This window comes from Fistularia commersonii, chromosome 11, assembly GCF_037954325.1.
Source record: "Fistularia commersonii isolate RoL2024-O1a breed Wild chromosome 11, RoL_Fcom_v1.0, whole genome shotgun sequence".
NCBI classification, from domain to species: domain Eukaryota; kingdom Metazoa; phylum Chordata; class Actinopteri; order Syngnathiformes; family Fistulariidae; genus Fistularia; species Fistularia commersonii.
In genome coordinates this window covers 13,528,095-13,549,723 of record NC_141294.1, presented here as the reverse complement: position 1 = coordinate 13,549,723, position 21,629 = coordinate 13,528,095, and the positions used below count along the sequence as shown (strand labels likewise).

At 57.6% G+C, this 21,629-nt stretch overlaps 1 protein-coding gene across 2 annotated transcripts; it reads right to left on the bottom strand.

Annotated features, from left to right (window-relative positions):
* Positions 1 to 275: 275 nt before the first annotated feature.
* On the bottom strand, positions 276 to 20,966 carry chn2 (chimerin 2). 2 transcript variants are annotated; one of them, XM_086155066.1, is made up of 13 exons: positions 19,189 to 20,966; positions 14,384 to 14,422; positions 12,239 to 12,294; positions 10,345 to 10,376; positions 10,149 to 10,262; positions 9,429 to 9,699; positions 5,519 to 5,599; positions 4,600 to 4,684; positions 3,402 to 3,575; positions 3,252 to 3,329; positions 2,664 to 2,801; positions 2,467 to 2,572; positions 276 to 1,334 (listed from the first exon to the last, which is right to left on the bottom strand). In XM_086155066.1, exons 1-13 carry the CDS (start codon positions 19,235 to 19,237, stop codon positions 1,163 to 1,165), a joined length of 1,395 nt encoding a protein of 464 aa, XP_086011192.1. In that variant the 5' UTR covers positions 19,238 to 20,966; the 3' UTR covers positions 276 to 1,162. The 2 variants fall into 2 exon arrangements, with proteins under 2 accessions (XP_086011192.1, XP_086011191.1); XM_086155065.1 differs by lacking the exon at positions 19,189 to 20,966 and adding an exon at positions 17,659 to 17,798.
* Between the last annotated feature and the right edge of the window lie 663 nt (positions 20,967 to 21,629).

Below are 21,629 nucleotides of genomic sequence, written 5' to 3'. Positions count from 1 at the left end.
CTGGTTCCTTCCTGCTGGAAGGTGCGGAGGATGCAGAGTCACTCAAAGCGAATAAAGCAGAGCTGGTATTGATTCGCCCGTGTGAGCAGCCGGCAGAGGATCCGTGAGGCTGGACGCACCTGCGGGCCGTGCGGGCCGAGCATGGATCCCACGGCAGGTAAAGACGCCGATAAGATGCCCGACAAGGAGCGGCGTGTCCTCAGATGGCGGCGAATCAGTGGACCGCCGCCGCCGCTGTGCGTTCAAGTGCAAAGTAAAAACAGCAACCGACAGAATTCAAGATTTCCACCCTTTTAATAAATCATTTGATAAATTACATTTCCAAACGCAAACCATCACAAAAATACATCTCAATAGAACGGATTTGTAAAAAGTGTTCACTGGAATCACATTAAAACCAACCGCTGTAGAAAACATGCTCGGTGCAATTATGGGATGTCTGTTGCTCGGCGATGTTGTCGAGCGGACGGCGCCTCCGATTAAAAGCGATTAAAAAGGTACGTTTTCGTCTTGGTTGTTCGGACGCCCCGGATGACCCTTTTCCCGACCGCCTACTCGCCATTCTTCTCGGACTTCGACATCGATCCAACCGGCGTCATCCCAACAGTTAGCATCGTCCAGACAAAAGAAGATAAACGGAGGGAGAGGACGAAATATAACATCTTTACAAAATTAGGCTTTCGCTCCAAAAAAGTGCTTCATGATCTTTTCTTTTCTTTTTTTTTTCATTGCATGGAGATGAAGTAACGATCAGCACACGATCCCGTTTTATCTACACCGGAAAGACTCCGCGGCGTCGGGATTTTAACCAGCATTCCCGTAAAAATCACAATATACAGACAGGAGACGGAGGGAGGATGGGGAGGGAGGGAGCATTCGACAGCTTCCAGCGGAGATGACTCACTCAGGGATCCAGACTGAGGTCTACAGAGGGAAGAACTGTCCTTCCGCCGCTAGAAAAGGGATGACCTCGCCCGAGAAGGAACCCCCCGACTTACAGCAACGAGACGACGTCGACACGGAATCCGTCCTCAACTACGGCGGTCATGCGAGAGGAGCTCTGCGCCGGGTCCCGGAGCCCCCGGAGCTCGGCGGGGCGGCTTGAGATTCCTCTGAGAGAATAAATGACGTTCCTGCGTCGGGGCTCCGAGGCCGGCGGCCGTCAGAACAACACGTCTTCGTGCTCGATCATGAGCTGCACCACCAGCTTCTGCTGCCTCATGTCGTTGAGCGTGGTCAGGGCGTTCAGCTCCGGCGGCTGCATGAGCGTCGGCCCGAAGACGATCCCCAGGTTCTCGGCGCTCATTAGATTGTCCTTCTCGAACATGGTCACCCTGCGAAGCCACAAGACGGGAGGTGTTTTCAGACACCGACGCGAGAGGCCGTCGGGGTGCTTTTCTTTTTTGGGGTCATGAAGTATTTAGTAGCGTTTCGCAGAAAGTAGGCCATCGCCGCGTCGAGACGTCTCAGATGTGAAAAGGCTCCAAACTAACAGCTTTCCCGTCTGTTTATGGAGAATTTCGGGCTGAAATGACTGGTTGTCACAGAAGGAGAGTGAATAGGAAATGCCTCAAAGACGCAGATATCAAAAGCGGCCTTTCCCAAACACCTCAGCTCTGACGAGCAGGATGTCCGGCATGATCTTTGCAATCATTGGTCTCCGTGTTGGAGATCATTCGCTTCACCTGCCACTGAAAACCCAGACTGTAAGATCGCCAGCGGCGCCGTCACCATCAGCTCCTCCGCCGCCCATCTGATGGAGACACTGATGACAGCTCACGCCGCTACGGTATGCTAACGGCTAACCAAACTCCTACACCTTCCCAATGAAGCGTCCAGGCAGCAACAATATTTTGCTTGTTTTATGTCCAACACTGTATTTCATTCATTCATTCATTCATTCGTTCATTCGTTCATTCGTTCATTCGTTCATTCTACCGCTGGTCCTGCACTCGGGGTTGCAGGGAGGCAGGAGCCCAGCCCGCCTGTGATTGGCTGAGAGGAGCGATCCACCATACACACAGGGCCAATGCAGGGTCTCCAATAAACCTGCATGTGTTTGGACGGTGGAGAACCTGGAGAACCCGGAGGAGCTGCACCCAGGAGAACATGGAGCCTCCACACAGGAAGCGTGGGAACCCGAGCAGGGACCCTCTGGCTGTGAGGAGGAAGCTGTAACTCAAGGTCTCCTTTCAGTTCAAGCAAACTGTTTGTTCCTGGTGGGACTGAGAGGCTCCAGGTTGGAGTTCCAGACTGTTGGATCACATCATGTGTTCATGCTGAGGCCCAAACATCAGCAGATCCAGCCAGATCTCAACTGCTGAACTGCTACTCCAAGCTGCCGTTATATAATTCCACGCTAACCACGTGTTCCCCTGTGTGTGTGTGTGTGTGTGTGTGTGTGTGTGTGTGTGTGTGTGTGTGTGTGTGTGTGTGTGTGTGTGTGGCTGCCGGGCCGGCACTCACCTCTTGAGGTGAGCCATCAGGTAGCGTAGGGTCTCGTAGTGAGCCGGGGGAAGCTGCAGCAGACCTTCATGAATGGCCTCCAGCCTGCAGTCAGCGTTTACAATTTCTATGGGATGTCAGAAGGGCAGGTATCAGAGCAGTGCAGGCTGGGGGGGTCGGGGGGGCTAAGGGGGGGGGGGGGGCACAGAAGCTCTTACTGGCTGCTTGAATGAATTTGGAGTACAAGTCGAAGGTGATGACGGGAATGGGAAGGTCCCTCAAGTAGAGCTTCAGCGCGCCGGCGATGATGTTGATGTCGGCGTAGGCGCCGGCGCTGATGTCGGCCTTCTCGCCTTCTGTCCACACAAAGGACAGAATATGCGCGTCCGTTAGCATCTGGTTTTCTGAGGCTCGCAGATTCGCTACCCTGAAGAGCAGCGATGTGAAAGACATTAGATCCGGGGAAATAACCCGATCAGCAGACGAGCGAACTGCAGCTTATTTCCGCAGTCCTCGGTAATAAATACTCTGGTTTCCCGCGGAGAGCAGCGCCGGTATTTGCCTTAATGATGTGATCGGGTAAAGAGTTCCATGCCGTAATGACTCTGGAAATAGACCCCGAACCGGCCTGTCTGTACCGATAGCCGCGTGCACGTCTGACGCGCGCTGCTCCGTCTGAGCGGCCCTGCGGTCGCTCGTCGTCCCAGACGTTCCCGTGGAAGAGCTGGAGGAGAGCCGGCGTGATCCCGCGAACCCAAACCTCGGGGGCCGCCGTGCCCGCGGAGGGAACCCGAGGCGGAACCAACCTCGGTCGAAGGCGATCCTCACGTCCTCGATGTGCTCGGAGAAGCCGGACACTCGGTACAGGCCTTCAGACTTCATTCCTGCGTGGGGAGAGCGGGGTTAGATCGCCGCCCCGGGGGTCGGGACGTGTTCGGGACGGGTCGGGGTTCTACCTCGGAGCTCGATCTCCCGGATGCACAGGTCCACCACCATGGGCCGCGTGGTGTTGTGAGCCTTGACCAGCGTGGTGAGGTCGCAGCTGAACACCTTCTTGATCCTGCGCAGGTCTGGCTGGCAGTCGCTGGGCACCAGCTTGGAGCACTGCTTGTGCACGTTCAGCCCGCAATCTGCCGGACGGCGGAGACGAGCCACCGGATGACCACAACGCCCGACGCTCGCGGGGAAAGGTCAGGCGGCGGAGGCGAGCTGTCGACGTGCATCGCGACAAACGGAGGTGGCGGCAACTACGGCGGCGTGCGTGCGTGCGTGCGTGTTGCGCCGGATGCGTGAGAACCCATTCGAAAACGATGGCGTCGGACGGCTGCATCTCCGGCGCCACGACAGAAAATATACAAACAAAAAACTGCCTGAGCTGCAGAAATGGGGGAGTTCACAGTGGGGAGGCACTGGCTGATAAACAGGGGGGGGCAGAGGCTTAGACAAGGAGAGAGAGAGAGAGAGAGAGAGAGAATGAAAGAGAGAGAACGAAAGAGAGCGAGCAGACAAAGAAGTCCCTCCTGCCTCCAACAGCACATGAGGTGTCTGATGATCTCGCCGCTCGCCGCCGGCTTATCAGCATGGCAAATGTGTCAACAACAAACACTCTGTTTGGGGGGAAAAGCAGCCGAGCCATGCAACACACACACACACACACACACACACACACACACACACACACACACACACACGGGGTCCAGGATTGCTGACGAGCACGCAGCCCTGTCTTGTGACCAGAAGGGCCTCGAAAACCCTGTCGAAGGCTAATATGCCGCCCGCCCTTCGTTCCGCCTCTATATTTAGTCGATAGCTACGTCTGACTTGTGTTTGACCCACGGTTTCCTCCATCCCATAGTATGTCCTGGTCGTCTGCGGCGGCGAGAGGCGCGGCTCTGTGCGGGAGGAAGGCGGGTTTAAATGGTGGCATGGCTGCCCTCTTTGTTGTGGTGGTTCTATGTTGGGGGGGGGGGGGGCCTGCAGGCCGACCTGTTTCGACGGCGCGCCGGCGGCAGGTGCTTCAGTTGCCGTTGACGACGCGCATGCAAAAGAAGGTTAAGCGGCGCGCCACGGCGCCGACGAAGCCCCCGACGCCACCTCTCCCGTTCTACAACTGGAGCGACGCGTGGCATGCCGCGGCTGCGAGTGTGTGCTTACCTGAGCAGCGGACGCCCTGCGCGATCAGACCCCACATGAAGTTGGCGCAGTACTCGCACCAGTGCGGCCCCCGAAAGGTGTGTACCTGCGGGGGGGAAGGTTAACACACTCTTACATGCAGCGTTTGGACTGGAAACGGAGAGCCCGCCTTTGGACGGGCTGGACAGAGATTACTTTGTGATCCCAAAGCTACCGCCCCCCCCCCCCCCCCGGCCCCCCGGCCCCCCGGCCCCCCCGTCACCCCCCCCGTCACCCCCCCGTCCAAATGAGAGCATTTGTATATACAAGGCAGATTAAAGGATTTTCCATAGTGTGTCTGGCATCTGCTGCCCCGCCAGGGGGGCACAGAGGCGGGGCTGAGCCTCAAAACAACAGATGTGCTGCCCAAAACATGGATAAGGTGATACCTGGAGACACACCTGCCACACACACACACACACACACACACATGCACACCTTTGTCCTTTAGGCGTGGCGCCGGCGTGTGGTGACTTTCGTCTCCCCTCAAAGGAGAACCTCTGAAACGGCAGCGGGCCTTGTTGGTGTTTGTTAGCTGAAACCCAAGATTCGGTTTCAGGAATGCCGCCCCCCCCCCGGCCTGAGCGCTTTCTGTGTTTTTAGAAGCGCCGTAACTCTTCCGCGCCCGCTCGCGTTTCACGCCGGCAGAGCCGTAAACACTGAAATGGGCTGGAGGTCTTCCAAATCCATGGGGATCCATCAGCCGTGCCGTTAATGGCCGGCAGCTCTCCTCCGTACGGCGGCGGATGCGTGCGTTCACGCCGCGGCGCACGCTCCGTGCAGAACACAAGGGGCCACGGCAAACGTTAGCGGTGAAAATGCGGCCGAGCAGATAGGAAAGTCCGGCGTGTACGCCGCTAACCCCCCCCACCGACCCCCCCGGGAAAACGTGGCGGCTCACCTTGAAGTTGTGGATCTTCTCGTAGGAGCACTGCCTCTCCTGCGTGTCCTTCAGGGCGCTCCGCCGCAGAGGAGAGGAGATCTGTGGACAGGAGGCCAAGAGCTTAATGGGCTTCCACAGAAATGTGCCTTTGCTCCCGAGTTTGACTCCCAAGGCCAAAGCCAGCAGCTCCTGTCGCTTCCTGTCGTGGGTCTTAACCCTGTGGGCGATCAGCTCGCCGCCTAAGCCTCCTCGGCCGTCCTCCGCCTCCATGCTCGGCCGCTCTGCTCGCTCCCGATCCTCCGGGGAGAGATGTGGAGGGGAGGCGACGGAGGCGGGAGCTGGCGTCCTTTCCCCGCCGACCCGGGAGGCCCGCCGATGTCAGCCGGCCCGGGGAGGGCGGCTCCGCATCCGCCGCTGCCGGCCGGGGGAGCGGAGGAAGCGGGACGGGCGGTGGGCGGCCGCGGGGTCGGAGCGTGCCTCGCACAATGGCCCTCTTTCACACGCCCAGAAAGGAAGAGCAGGGTCCCTGGCGGGGAGGGGCCGGGGCGCCGGCGGCTCAGCGGCTCTGCAAAGCTGGATCAATAGAGCGGACGGCCTCTTTACATGGCAGACACACTCCCATCGGCTCACGCCCCGCCGTCACACTCCGCCCCGCCGCAGACGCTCTCGGCCTCCTTCGCCGGCCTCCCGACTCGAGCGGGTCTTAACCTTGAGCCGCGCCCCGTGGCGGAAGTCCCGGGTCTCCGGACGGCGCCCGGCGCTCACGATCGGTTGCCGTCGGCGACCGGAGCGGGGCGCATCGGCCGCTGGGATGGCGGGAGATTACTTCAATAATCCCCACGAGGAATAATCCCGCGGTGCCCAAATCCAAATAAAATCCCAAAGGAAGCTCATTTGGAGTTTTGCGGCCGCGTGGTGTTTGACCAGCGGGGGGGCGAGCGACACGCCGCTGCCGGTAAACGGTAAACAACCGGCAGCCCGATGAGCCCGCGCGTCTCCAGATTAGATCACATGACAAACACCGAGCAGGTTCCACGTCACACGGCGAGGAGGCGTCGAGGGCCGCGGGCTCGGCGCCGATGTTTGATAACCGCGTGATAAAAGCGGCGAGGAGCTGGTATTTGTGGGAAGGCGGTGAAGCCGAGCGGTGAAGCCGAGCGGTGAAGCCGAGCGGTTCCTGCGCCGGCTAAAAGCGTCCCTGCTTCAGGCTCCTCCTCCTCTGATGGGACAGGTGAAGACATTTGTCACCGTTGTTGACATTCTTGAAACAGACCTGCACATACCGGGCTGCACGAGCGGTCAGAGGGCAGATCTACCGCTCGCCAGATATTTTAGCCTTGAGAGCGGGAGGAGGGGGGGGGTCGGGGTCTTTGTCTGAGGGCAGATGGCTCCTTGTCTCTGAAAGAAGAGCGCAGAAGAAAGGGTACAATAGGCGGAAACACAAGCGGCTCTGCTCTCCTTTCAGGAGCTCCTTTCAGTCCCGCCGGCCTTTGTGAGCGCCGGCCGCCCGGTCGGCCGCGGCCGCAGGGGAGACGGCGCCGTGACGCGCTGAGACGGTGGGACCTAAAGCAGATACCGGCCCAGAAGACACGCACAACCTTTTTCACAAGCCAATCTACGGTGTGCTTGTGGTTTCCTGGTCAGGAAGGTCGAGGAAGCCTCTTCCAGAGCGACCACAGGGGTGGAGACGGACCAGGTCTGAACACCTGAGCAGGTCCTCTGCACCCAGAGGAGAGCTGGTGTTGGGGCTTTATCTACAAGGTTTATCCAGCGCTCGGCGTCACGGAGGCCCGGAGCCTATCACAGCTGTGATTACACAAGAGGCGCGCTCACCCTGGACCAATCACAGGGTCACATAGAGAGACGTGCAGCCATTCACCCTCTCGCTCATGTAGAGGCACGCAAGCGTTCACCATCTCACGTGAGCCGACAAACATTCAGCCTTTCATCGGCACCGAATGAACCTCCCGCCTGCGTTTGGACCCGGAGAACCGTGAGGAACCCACGCAGAGAACATGGAGACTCCACACTGAGAGACCCCTGTGGCTGCGGGAATCAACCGGGAACCTTCCTGCCTCGCCGCGCCTCCCTGAGCAGAAGCTCCTACTTAGAAACACAAAGTGGGCGCAGCGAGAGGCCATGTGCTGCTGAGACAGTGTGAGCAGTGTGAGCAGTGTGAGCAGTGTGAGCAGTGTGATCCGTGTGCTGCTCGCCCCGCCCGCGGGGCCTTCCACGGGTAAACAGCAAAGTCAAAGGGAAACTTCTTCTGATCCGAGGAGCCTCTCCGACGGATCGGAGCCGACAGGAAAACACGGCGGCGCTCCGGGAACAGACGGCCTCACAGACGCCGCCTGACAATCCCGTCACGCCGGCTGTCAGCGGCGGAGGAGGTTGACGGCGGCGCCCCCGAGCCCGAGGAGCTCGCGCTCAGCCGGGGATCCGCTCCACTTTTAAAAGATGTAAGTGGTCGGGCTCGAGCGACGCTCCATTCCTGACGGTGCGGCGCGGCTTCCGGACGTCCGTCCAGCCGTCGCCCGCCGCTTATCCTGCACTCAGGGTCGCCATGGGACGCTGGAGCCAATCAAGGGCGTCCTCACACGGGAGGCGGGGCTCAGCCCGGACCGCTCGCCGGCCCCTCGCGGACAGACGACCATTCACTTTTCGCTCCTTTGAGGCAATTTTCCCGATGAACCCGCTGCATGTGTTTGGACTGCGGGAGGAAACCGGAGAACCCGGAGAACCCGGAGAACCCGGAGAGCCCGACGCAGACACGGGGAGAACATGCAAACACAGAAAGTTCCCCTTGTTGGAACTGAACCAGGTTCCTTCTAGGCTGAGGTGGACCAGCGCTCCACCGGGCCGCCCCATGCTTCCTGAGAAAGACGCTCTCCAGGCACCGGGAGGCCTGACGCAGGGGAAATAGTCACCAGGCATTTCTACTGAGATGGCCCGGGGTCTAAGATCTGGGGCCCAGGGCCCAGGGTCTGGGGCCAGGGTCTGGGTTCTGGGTTCTGGGGCCGGGCTGGTCAGAGAGCAGAAGCAGGAAGGAACGCTGCAGCGCCATGGAGTCTGTCAGATGGTCTCCCAAACACCGCAGGAGGGAGAGAGAGAGCGGCTCTGGTCTGAAAAAGAAATGATGTCAGAGAGAAATGGCGGCTTTGCGGCGCGTCAGTGAGTCCTGTGTGGGCTGAGCCGCCGCTGCACGCCGCTCTCAGGCGGCGGTAAATCAGCGGGCGGCTGTCAGATCGCCGCCGGAAGGTCAGAATAGCAGCGTCCGAGGATTCGTCTCCCGGAGGAGGGACGCTCGTAACTCCCCGCTGGCGGGGCTGCTACGGGCCGGCCAGCGCCGCAGACCCAGCGAGCGCTGACATTTTGAAGACCGACCCCCGACCCCCGACCCCCGACCCCTCGGGGCAGGAAATGTTGCCTTCACACCCAGAGACAAATCTGTGCCCGCACTCGTTATTCTCGTTCATAAAAAAAGCTAAAAAAGGAGGCCGTCGGTGGCCGTCTGAGCGCAGCGTCGCCATCTAGCGGTGGGTTTACTTCGGCGGGGCTCTGCCTCCGTCCTCCTTCCTGATTGGTCAGTCATTCACAGACTCTGACCCGATAACGGCGAGGCAAACAATGCGCCCGGTTGTCCGACCGGCGGCGCGGGGGGGGGGGGGGGGGGGGGGGGGGGGGGGGAGTCCCCGCCCTGCAGGCCGTTTCAGAGCGGCAACAGAACAGATAATGTACATCTGGCTGGCGGGACGACGTGTCCTCCACAAACCCCTCCCCCACTTCTAGAAGAAGAAGGGCCTCTGCAGGAGGGAAATCATGGAACTTCACCCACACGGTTGACCAGAAGTACCGAAATGGATACTCGGCCTTCGGAACACCGGGCGGCTTGAAGGATCTCCGGAGAAGCCGCGAGCCGTGGACCCACCCTGTCGTCCCTCTGGAAGGTGACCCTGCGCGTCTCCGTGCGTCCGCGGTTCAGCCGCTGCACCATCTTGTCCTTGAGCAGCGAGGTGTAGCCCAGGTGCTCGTAGATGGGGTTGGTGGTCATCTTGGAGATGTACTCCGCCGCCTTGGTCTCGATGTACAGGGTGATGAGGGCGTCCGTCACCAGGTCATGGACCGACTCGAAGCGCTTCTCCCCGACAAAGTGCTTCCCGTCGTAGAAGAGCCTGTAGTTGAGGGTCTGGTGGCCGAACCTGGGTGGAGATACGGGGACGCGGCTCATTGGTGGACTTCATGAGTGATGTTCGGTCCTTCGGTCATCTTCTATCCTGTTGACACCACACGAAGGGTCACGGGGTGCTGGACCGACCCCGGCTGTGATTGGACCAGAGGCGGGGTTCACCCTGGACCAATCACAGGGCCGCTTATAGAAACATGCAACCACTCACCCTCTCACACATGTGTCATATGGAGTCATACCACCATGGCGGTGGATGGAGGCAGCTGATTGGCTGGTGCATCCACAGGTACACAGGATTAGGATCTAAATAACTACTGGTGTTCAAACCTCCGACCAATTTACTCACTGCGCCCCCTAGAGGCCGCAGACGGAAGGGTTACCTCCAAATGACTCCACGAGGGAAATTCTTAAAGAAACACCGTTTATAAGCATACGTGTGTGTGTGTGTGTGTGTGTGTGAACCTTAGGGCCAGGGTGTGTGTCCCCGGCTGTCTCTGGCTCTCCCTGATGAGGTACGAGCCCTCCGCCGCCCCGAGCAGCTCGTCGGCAGACTCCCGTGAAATGCTGCCGTGAAACCTGGCGATGAACAAAACAGATGAGGCGCCGTGGGAAACGACAGGGGGGGGAAAGAAAAGAGGGGCGACGGGGTGACGCTCACTCTCTGCCGTAGTACTTGGGTCTGCTCTCCATCTGCAAGCCAGAGAGGACCAGAGAAGACATGAGTCGGAGAACCTGCGCGGGCGACCAGGAAGTTCACGCCCATCGTCTTTTAGTTCTACTTATTCAGACGGCTATCGGACAGGGACGGAGACTAAGATCAAGAATAAATAAAGGTTATTTATTACAAATACAAAACAGATGTTGTGCACTGGCGTTCCTGGCTGAGGCTGATCTGCTGCCGTCCTCGCTTGGACCTTTGCTCTGAAACCAGAAGGCCTACAGAGAAGTTACGACAACCCAACGGCAGCAAACACCAGAACGGAGGACGACACCAAAACATGCCTCCCTTCGCCCATCTTTCCCCATCCTATAGCTCTGGACCATTCCTGGTCCAGCCCAGTGTCATGGTCCCTCCAGTGTGTCCTGGCTCTTCCCCAGGGCCTCCTCCCGGAACATCTCACCAGGGAGGCCTCCAGAAGGTGTCTCCTCTGGATGCTGAGGAGCAACGGTTCTACTCGCAGCTCCTCCCGCTCATCCTGTGTCTCATGGAGAGCCTGGAAACCCTGAGATGAAACTCAGTCTGGCCTCCTGCATCTATGATCTGGGTCTTTGGGTCTCCACCCACAGCTGGTGACCAGCAGTGGGGTGGGAAGCAGAGTCTTCATCAAGGCCGCACCGGTCCACCTGTCCATCTCCTACTCCATCCTTCCCTAACTGGTGAACAACACCGCCAGACACTTGACCTCCTCCGCCCGGGCCAAGATCTCACCCCCCGACCGGGACGCTCCACCTTCTTCCAGCTGAGGACCACGGCCTCGGATGTGGAGGAGGTGAACGACCTCAAACATCTAAACCCCTTTCCTGGTGCTTGTAGCTGCTGTCCGGGCCCCGCGAGGCCTCCTGAGGAGGACGAGCCGCCTCTGTTCGTCATCATGAGCAGACAAAACATCTGCTTCCCAGAGGTAATTCTAAGGAGCTCGTCCCTCCGGCGTCCTGCCGTCACACACGAGAACGAAGGTCCGACGGCCATTGCTCTATAATTTCACATTTTCCACATTTCCTCCGTCCTGGAGGTCCGATCATAGCCTGAGTGAGCAGCGAGCGGGACGAGCCGTCTGGGAAGCGGCGTTTAAAGACAGTGGGACGCGCCGCCGCCACAAGCCAGCCCAGAGAAAGTCATGGAAAGTGTGTGTGTGTGTGTGTGTGTGTGTCATGAACTGGTCCGTGAGGACGTGGAGGAGCCTTGAGGGTCAGAGACGGTGCGACGTCCCTGAGAAGACGGGAGACATTGTGGGGGATTCGGAGCGAAGAGTCGTTCGAAGCCGGTCGGGAAAGGAAAGGGTTGACGGTTTTAGAAAGAGGAGCGGCGTCACTCCGTCCGTAAGCGGAATTCAGACATAAAGCAGAGCAAAGTTACATTTAGCATAGCATTGTAGCATGAAGGGTGGAGGCGGTAAGTTTAGGAGAGCAACAAATGAAAAACCCCACAACCTCCTGCACCATCTTCAAGGCAAATACACTTAATAGAATCCCTTTGTTGCTTTGAATTATTATTGTTTTAAGTCCATTATTTGTCATTTATAAAGTAAATGTCTCTTATCTTAAAATGCGTGACAAAACCGAGGGCTGGAATGGATTAATAATGACTCCATTCGTTTGAAATTCATCGGAATAATTGGACTCGATACACGAGGAAACGGCGTCGGGAGCTCGATCACAGAACTCCTTCACCTCCAAGGTCCAGGTGTGACTGGCGGTTCTGGTGGAAGGAAACCCTTGGAAACCAACCTCCAGAGGTATCTTGGACGGTTAAAGAGAAGACATTCACGCGTCCTTGGATGGACGGCTGGACGGACGGACGGACGGACGGACGGACGGGCGGACGGACTCACCTCCTGAGGACAGGTGACCCTCTTTGGCCTCGGGGCTTCCTGCTGCAGCTGGTACACTGAAACACACAGGTATCATCAGACCCTCCTGGACCTCATGCTGTTCTTGCAGATTCAGATCTGGGATCGGGTCCCGGAAACCCCGAGCAGGTTTCGAACCGACGGCGTCCAGTAATCAACCACCAATAAATAAACAGGCGGCCCTGAAACACCAGGAGCCGAACCAGGCGCCGGCCCCGACTCCACGGCTAATATCTTTTAAATGTGCTGAAAGAGTTCAAGTGCGCAAACACACACACACACACGCGGCTGTGGTGTGTGTTTTTCATCTGAGGTGCAGTAAACCCCCTACTTAACGTAATCGGGGCGATACTCGTGCGTCGCCATGTTCACGGCGGCGGACTCTGACATCATGGTGGTTTTGGCCCCTGGCTGCCGCCGCCCAGCCTTCAGAATAAAACCACGGCGGGAGTTATTTCGTGGACTTCACAATAAAGGCCTTCGCTCCAAGTTTGGGGTCCCGACCCAGCAGAGGGGAACCGCCGCTCGGACCGCGAAACCTCAGGTAATTAGAAATAAAGACACGCGGAAAAGGAAAGCGGCGGGGAATCTCGGGGGAAACGGCATCTGCGGCGAGGTCGAGGAAACGCCGCAAACACCTCGGCACCGCCTCGGAATCCACGGTTTACATGTGACGGGAAGCAAAGACCCGGAGGGACCCGGAGAGATTCTGAGGACCGGGACCGGGTCCAGAGGTCACCGAGGGGCGGCTGAGGCTCCCTCAGTTTGACCTCTGGCTCCTCCCGTCTGCCTGGGCAACCAGCAAAGCCCTCCAGCCGCTCCTGATGGTCCGGTCAGTGCCTTGGAGCTCTGCCACCGACAGAGTGTGTGTGTGTGTGTGTGTGTGAAGGGCTGATCTGGTGTACATCTCTTCACGGGGCTGATGAAAGGCCTCCTCAAATGGAGAGCATCAATGAGAGACGTCCTCCCGGTAGGAAGTGACAGGTCTGCCTCTGCTGTCTGCAGAAGAAAAGGCCGGAGGACGGTGAAGGCCACCCGTCTCCTCCCACGCCTGGTGAAGAGTCTTCTTAGGGTTCCTTTGCAGTAAATCCCCCTCGGCCGGAGCTTCCTCCTCTCCCCGCTGACGGGGATCCGTTTGGATCGGTGTGGGCCGGAGGGTTCAGGTTTTGATCCGGCGGCGGGTGGAATGGAGGTGCGCGCGCCCAAAAACACAACGCTTTCAAGTGCAGGGACGGCTGACATTTCTGTCCGTGCAGATAAACACATCTGTCATTTACACGTCCACAAACACTCAAATACCATCTCCAGTGACTGACAGCTAAATGGAAGCAGCGACGGAAAATATGTTCCATGAGAATAATACTAATAATTATAATAAAAATAATGTTCTGTGTGGTTTTATTCCTGAGAAATGAGTTATGAATGGCAGATGATTACACTCAATGCATTATACTAACATTTAAATTAACATCTGGGACCTCAAGCATTGTATTTTATGCCTTAAATTTCTAAAAATGTAGTTTTGTCTGTCGAACGTATCCTCATACGTCGGGGCAGCTGATTGGCCGTGGGTGAGCTGGAGGCAGCCGATTGGCTGACAGTCAGATGGAGGCGGATTAACACGAGCAAACCTAGTTTCAGGTTTGCAGTTTGACTGCAGGACCTGAGACTTCTCCTCCACTATCCAAGCCCCTGGAGGTTCCCCAGTCAGATCCGTCTGAGCCCCCGGTCCGGCCTGCACCCGACCCTCCGACCGGTCGAGGGTGTTGTCTTTTGACCGAGATGGCGCCAAGATGGCGAGCTGGGAAGCCCCGTTTCTCACGGACGACGGGCCCTTGGTGAGGATTCCTCACTTTCTTCAAACGGACCTTGTTTGTCCCTCAGACTCCAGTTGACGAAGCAACGCGGCGCTGATGCGGCGCCGGCCGGGCTGCTTGCAGGGAGGACCAAGGAGAAGAAGGAAAGCCACTGATCTGGCAGACATGAAAGTGGAAGCAGGCTTGTGTGCAAACATCATTAGGAGCTGCACGTTTGTGGGGGATCGGCAGTTTGCGGCAGATCAGGAGGGAGTGTGTGTGTGTCTGTGTGTGTGTGTGTGTGTGAGCGTGCAGAGTAGGGAGGACTTACAGTACGACTTCCATATCGGCGGCTGGTAATCATCAGGGTCTGCAAAACAGAAAGAGAGGGTTTTGATTCCCGGTCAGGCGGCTCACACTCTTCCGGACCAATCACGGGGCCACATATACGGGCGTCGACCAATCAGCTCGTCACCCATGAGCCCCTGCCTTCTCTGCAGAGTCCGGAGCGGCGCGCCCACCTAGCCTCCATCAGCCTCCTAGCGTCTGACAGGAGTCGACCACGTTCCACCTCAGGACCGTCAGAAGCAGCCGCTTCTCCTTCCACCTGCAGCCAGTGCTGCGCTCCAATGTCCACCTAACGGGTTATTTAACCGCCTGCATCCGACCCGCTGCCGCACTCCACTCTGGAGATGTCGATCGGTGCTTTGTGAGCTGTCAACATTTACATCTGCACTCCTTCTCCACCGTGCACATCCCGCTAATACTGTTTACATTTTCCTGCGCCGCAACAATATGCTCATCAAAGATTTATGACTGCCGATCAGGCTTCGCCGGTGGTTTCGTCGTCCGGGGAAACACATCTGCAGACCCCACGTGACGAGACACACTTTGAGAGACACGCCTTCACCCTGGAAGCTTCGCACAGAAAGGCCTTCCATGGGAACCCCAGCAGGGACCTTCTCACTGCCAGGAGGAGGCGTTGACCCCCGCTGCCGTTAGAGTTTAACATCTGCAGCGGTGAAGAGTCGCCGTGCAGGTGTGAAGAACCCGGGCAGCAGGAGGGAAGAGAAGGGAAGGGAAGGGAAGGGAAGGGAAGGGAAGGCGCTCGGAGCCGAGGGTGATTCACCCGGCCGAGGAAACCAGTGCGCACTTGTTGGATGCGGCGCTGAACGCAAACAAACATGAGAGTGACTCATGTGGTTTCCAAACAGGTCCAAGGCTGGAGCTTCTCAGGAGAGCGCGTCTCCTCCGCAGGGCCGGATCTAAGATTAGCCACCAAAGCGAGAGCTGGCCGTCTCCCCCTCATTACCAGAGGAGAGCGGGCGGGCCGCGAGATCCCGTAATGAATAATTATCTGGCTGATCAAACAAAAGCTCGACCGAACGGGGGGAGCGATTTTTGGAGCGACGAAGCGAAGGGCCTCGGGGCTCCGGCGTCCCACCGCCCGGAAGATTTACCTCCGCTGCGGCTTATCTGAAAAATAAAAAGAGAAGCCATTTCATCTGGTCGGCGGCCAAATATTCAATCTACAGTGCGAGTGTTCGCGCCAGGCCGGACGTCTGGAGGAGGAGGAGCGGCTGGTCAGCGCGGAGACGCGCCGCACCAGAGGGATGCAGAAAAATATGGCACGGGTAAAAGAAAATTCATGTGCAAAATACACGCAAGCAGACGGCGCCTCCTCACAAACACGTACGTGCACGCCACGTGCACGTACAGACATCCGTGGAGCATCTGAAGGAATGCCTGAGCGGGTCGCTGGTGATCGGGGGAATTCAGGATCTGCTGAACCGGAACCGAGGAGCACCTTCTAGACGCGCTGCCCTCCTTTGTTCGCCCGTCGTGGGCTTTCATTGAAGCGGAGCGGCGAGGGTTTGCGCCGCTGACGCCGGATTATGGGATGAATGAAGATCAGACGCCTCGGCTTCTCAGGCGCAAAGATCCGCTGCGCTGCACGCCGGTGTGGAGGCGGGTCACCGGCCCACGCAGTCAATCCTTTAGATGTGCATCTGCATCCTGCTTTTCAGTTCAGTGTCCACACACACACACACACACACACACACACACACACACACACACACACACACACACAGACACACACACACACACACACACACACACACACACACACACACACACACACACACACACACACACACACACACAGACATAGCCCACTGGCCTCCCGCACTCACAACCACCTTGCAACACCAGAACCAGGAGGTGAATGTCCCGGTTCTGGGGTGAACCGGAGGGTCTTTCACCGAGCTCTTCTTCTTCTCCCCCTTCGGCTACAAGGATCAAATCCAGGAGATTCACATCGGCGGCCTGGGAATCGCTGTCCCAATCATCCCTATATTTTAAATGTAGTTTCAAACGAGCCGTGAGAAAACGACACGTGTGAGCCAGAGGAATGCTAATGCTAATGCTAATGAGCGGAAACACAAACAGGAAGTTGTGTTTTTCTCGCTCTCACTGTTTATTGAGGTTATCCGTATTTATGTGATATTCAAAGCCCCCCCCCGACCTACTTCTGTGTCGAATTGCATCCACGCTTTTTCTATTTTGAAGCAGTTTGGGAGGCTGTGGGTGAGCTTCTATCTGCTCAAAGCCTCCACCAAGCCCTCCCTGCTCCAGCAGGAGCCACAGGATCTCCTGCGGATCCCTTTCACTGCCGCCATGGTTCTGAGACAGGAATCCAAGAGGTTGGAGAGGCACGGAGCTTCACATTGATGTGGCTCATGCAAGTCACACACACACACACGCACACACACTCTCACACAAACACACACACACGCTGCACCTCAGCAGGGAGACCATCTGTGTCATACATTGGTCCAAACCTGGAGTTGTCACATGGTCTTCATGCTGACCAGAAATATGTGACAGGTGTGTGTGTGTGTGTGTGTGTGTGTGTGTGTATGGGGAGGCTGGTTGGGCTTGTAGGTTCTTAAATGGTTTTGTTAAAAGAAATGAGCAGCGAGGCTGGATGGGGGAAGCTGTTAAACAGGCTGCAGGTGTCGCCGGGTCACCTGATGAACCGAGCCGGGCCTAAAGACTCCATCTGGACCACCGGCGGCGGCGGCGGAAACATGGCGAGGGCCGAGGGGCGGAGGCGGTCCTCCTCCCGCCATCCGCTCCAATGGCTCCATCATCTCCGGCCCGCGACCGCCGGCACGTTTTCACGCTCCGTCCCCCGATTTCCGTTCAAAGCTCCTCGCCCTGGAGCGTCCGGGCGGATGGCGTGCCGCTGGGACGCGGCGCTCGCCTCCGTCCACGCCAGCGACACGCAGGGATGCCGCGGCTCCAGGCTCTCCAGGGAAGGCGGGGGAAGCGCTGCAATCCTTGCATGGATTACATTTATCAGGCTCCCTCAGCACCCACACAGTCACATGACAGGAAGCACCAACATACATCCCTGCTGAGGAGCCCAGCTTTCAGTGGTGCTTGGTGATATTCTCTCTCTCACACACACACACACACACACACACACACACACACACACACACACACACACACACACACACACACACACACCCTAAACAACAGCTTCTAAACCAAACGACTGGGACGACTAATCATCAGAGGAAACCAAAATAACTGAACCTGGAGCACTTTTGTTTTGCAGCCACAACAGACGGCCTGGCGTGGAGCGGCGGCGGCGGCGGCATGGCGTTGGGTTGTTTTTTGTTGGTTTTTTTTTTCTCCTCTTCTGCCTCATAGACAAGATTATTCAAATGTTGTGTCTGCCTGCCAAAGAGCCGCGCTTGGAAATAATCATAGCCCTGTGACAACCACTCCATCCCTGGCAGCGCCGCCGCTTGTAACCTCTGATAATTATACTGGGGGCCCGGCGGTAATAACAGCCCTGCCACGCCACAGGAAGAAAAGACTTTCCTCTTAAAGCAGCAGCGGTCACACAGCCAATGCACTGCTTCACACACACACACACACACGCAAAACATGTGGTTACTCCCGGCCGCGTCGGCCGTCCCTCCCGTCGTCCAGCACCTTTGGAAATGTGACTGGACGGAGGAGGAGGACGAAGAGGAGGGGAAGAAGAGGGAGGAGAGGCTGGAGGTCAAAGACTGGAGTCACCAAGCTGATGGTTCACTGCAGGTCTGGGTTTGGAGTTTTCATCCAAAATGTGAGTGGAAATGTAAACTGAGCTGGTTTGATAAACAATGTCTGCTTACTGGTGCGTTACACACATGCACGCGCGCACACACACACACACACACACACACACACACACACACACACACACAGGAGAGAAGCCGCTGGTTGTTTGGACTTCCATATCAAACAGTGCCCTGATAGCAGAGTTTGTACTTTATACCCTGGCAAACACTGGCAAATGGCCTTATCAACACACACTCACACACACACACAGGCACAGACACACACCCCCACACACACAAGCTCTGGTTTGAACAGCTGCCAGCTCATCTCCTGCTCCCATTCTGTCAAGAGTCCTACCTTGAAAGTGAATGTTCTCCAGAGGTGTTGGCGCCAACCAAACCCGGCCCGTTCCTGTGTGTGCACGTCGGGGAGGTGTGAGCGTGCACCGGGCGGAGTGTGAAGTGTTCACAAATGGTTTATAAAGAAAAGGATTTCTCAATGGACCCCCCCCCCCCAGCTTGGCGCGGCCTTTTCGGAAAATGGTGGAGAACGCGGGCCAAAGATAATCCCTGCCGCCGGCCCGGAGGAAAGACGAGGAGAAAATTATGGAGATGATTGGCAACGTGATGATAACGTCCCAAACCCCCGTGTCAGACCCAATGCTTCCCCAGCCCGGAGACACACAACCCCCCCCACACACACACACACACACAGGAGCACCGTCCAGCAGCCAGAGCGTCCACTGCCAGATGGGGGAGCTTTGCACACACACTGCCAATCCCTCAGTCTGACAACCAGCATTTACCTGCCCTCCGCATGTGTGTGTGTGTGTGTGTGTGTGTGTGTGTGTGTGTGTGTGTGTGTGTGTGTAAGATTGGGGGGGGGGTCATGCCATGTTCTGGGGGTCAAGTGCAAACACATCTATATATGAGTGAAACTGAAGACATTCGTGTGTGTGTGTGTGTGTGTGTGTGTGTGTGTGTGTGTGTGTGTGTGTGTGAGCTGAAGTCCTACCAGAGGACACGGATGAACCTGAGAGGCTGGAGTTGCTGGATGCTGCCATCCTGTCGGTCCCGGAGCCGGTTAGTCCCGCTCCCCGCTGCTCCTCCCCGGCGGTGCGTCCATGTCTGCCGGCGTCCGCTCCGCCGCCTCCCGCCTCCGCCGGCGGCTCGCCGCTGCTGCGGTGAGGAGCCGCGGCTGACCGGAATAAACCCCCCTCCAAAAACCAGGAGAGAGGAAGAAGAAAACCTAGGAGGGTTCAGGTCCTCCGGCGCATCGTCTGTCCGTGAACGCACCACGCAGAGCAGGCTGTGTCCATGTGCCGCGTTCAGGCTCCGGATAAACACTGCGGAGGAGACGCGCCTTCTTAAAGTGGAAGTTTGGAGGGGGATGGAGCAGGACCGAGACCGGGACCGGGACCGGCACCGAGCCTTCAGCGATCGCTCCGCGGGCTGCGGGCTGCAGGAGAGCCGCTTTCTCCGCCGACGGTTCCGGCGCACATTTTTTCACCGCGTCATGTTTTGTCATGTTCGGGGAGAAGGAGCGGAGCCTCCGCGTCCACGGCGCCACCTGCCGGAGGAGCGGGGCGTCCGGGGCGCCCGGCAGCAGCTACGGCGGGCAGGGTCTCGACCTGGGGGGGTTCGGGGGGGGGTTCGGGGGCGCAGCTGCTGTTGTCCAGCTCCCCTCTGCCGGCGACAAAACCCTGAACCCCGAAGCAGCGTGTGGTCAGTTCATCATCTGATCACCGCTGGTTCACGGAGGTCTCGGGTCTTCTGACCATCCAGGAGCTCCCCGGCCAAAGGCGTCGACCCATCGGCCGCAGAAGACATGAGGGAGATGTTATGAACATTCTCTCCGGACCCTGGAGTTCGTCAGGGTCCGGCCGGTGCTCTGCCAGCCCTCAGGACGTATCTGCATCATCGCGTCCTGCTCGGCCGAGGAACGTCCCATGATGCGCCTCTCCGGCCTCTCCTGTCTGATAGGAACCTCATACCTTCTCCTCTCACTGGGCAGGTTCTACTGTAGATCTACTGTAGCGTCCAGCACCGTTGAATATCATAACGGCTATTGCTGTTACTCCTAACGCTAATAACATTCTGTCTCTGTCCGTCTGTCTCGCCCAGTCGAGGCAGAACGCCGCCCACGATGGGCCGGGCTGTCTGCGCCCCCCCGCGGACACGCCGGGTGCTGGATGAAGAGCGAGACAGGAGGGTACGTGATGTCTCCAGGTCACGCCTCTGGCTCCACCAGACTGACCGCGCTGCATTTAAAGTCTATAGAAAGTTGGAAATCACAGATTTATTGTTTATCTTTGCCTTTTCCATGTTTCAAATCGCGCCGCACCTCCCGGAGGCCCGTTCGAGTCCACGCGGACCCCCTGCCTGCGGGCCCTCGGCCGGGGGCCTCCATCGTCAGCCTCACGTGGAGAAGATCCCCTCCAGCTCAGTGCAGACGTCTACCGGGACCAGAACTCTGCTGCCTCAGACAAGCCCTGCCCCTGAAGAACATCCTCTCACTCTCACACAGAGGAAGATATTTCCCAGTCTGTGGTCACACACACACACACACACACACACACACACACACACACACACACACACACACACACACACAGAGTGCTGGAGGCCAGTCACTCTGCATAAATCAGCTCCTTCTCCTGAAATGGTTTCACACGAAAAAGCACAGCAAGAAAAATCCACAGGAGCACGAGTGCGCATGCACACACACACACACACACACACACACACACACACACACACACACACACACACACACACACACACACACACACGCCTCTGGGGTTTTGTGATCATGTGATCGAGCGGTTGCAGGGCGGTGTCTGCTGGAATGAAGAAGTTCAGCATTTCATTCCCTTTCACCTGAGGTGACCCAGTTCTCAGAACCTGGTCCTGGACCAGGACCAGGCCCGGGCCCCTGAGGGTCTCTGCACTAACAAGGCCTTCGCTGGTTTCTTATCACTAACCCTGGACATCACAGCTGAGCTGGGAGGACCTGCGGCGTGGGTGCCGCAGATAAAACGATTGAATGAATCTCTTGGGAGTCTAAAGATGAGGTCCCACCTCCACGCCGTGGACGAGCCGATGGTGATGTGTGCACCCCGAACCACGGGGGCGACCGGGAACACAACCTGGGCACGTCGCCTGACATTCCAGAACGCATGGGGTGTCGGAGGTTCAACTTTTTTTGCTTTTGGGAAACACGTCAGCCAGAGAGGAGATAAAAGCGACTAAAAACAGTTCAGCGCCTCAGGATGGTGCGAAGGAACCAGGAGAAGTAAAATAACAAGACATGAAGGCAGTGAGTGAAGCCAGCAGTGACAGCGCCTGGGAGCCCACGCCTGTCACGACCAAGCGGGGGAACACTGGGGCCACAGCGCCATCTTGTGGGGAGGATCGTGCACTCGTTTAAACATCCTGTTCTCATCGAACTGACAC

Coding starts and splice junctions, on each gene's coding strand:
- chn2 (XM_086155065.1), bottom strand. CDS start 17,773: ATGAGGCAGAAGAGGAGAAAAAAAAAACCAACAAAAAACAACCCAACG. Junction 14,423..17,658: donor GCAAAACAAAAGTGCTCCAG/GTTCAGTTATTT, acceptor TCTGTTTTGCAG/ACCCTGATGATTACCAGCCG. Junction 2,573..2,663: donor CAAATTCATTCAAGCAGCCA/GTAAGAGCTTCT, acceptor GACATCCCATAG/AAATTGTAAACGCTGACTGC.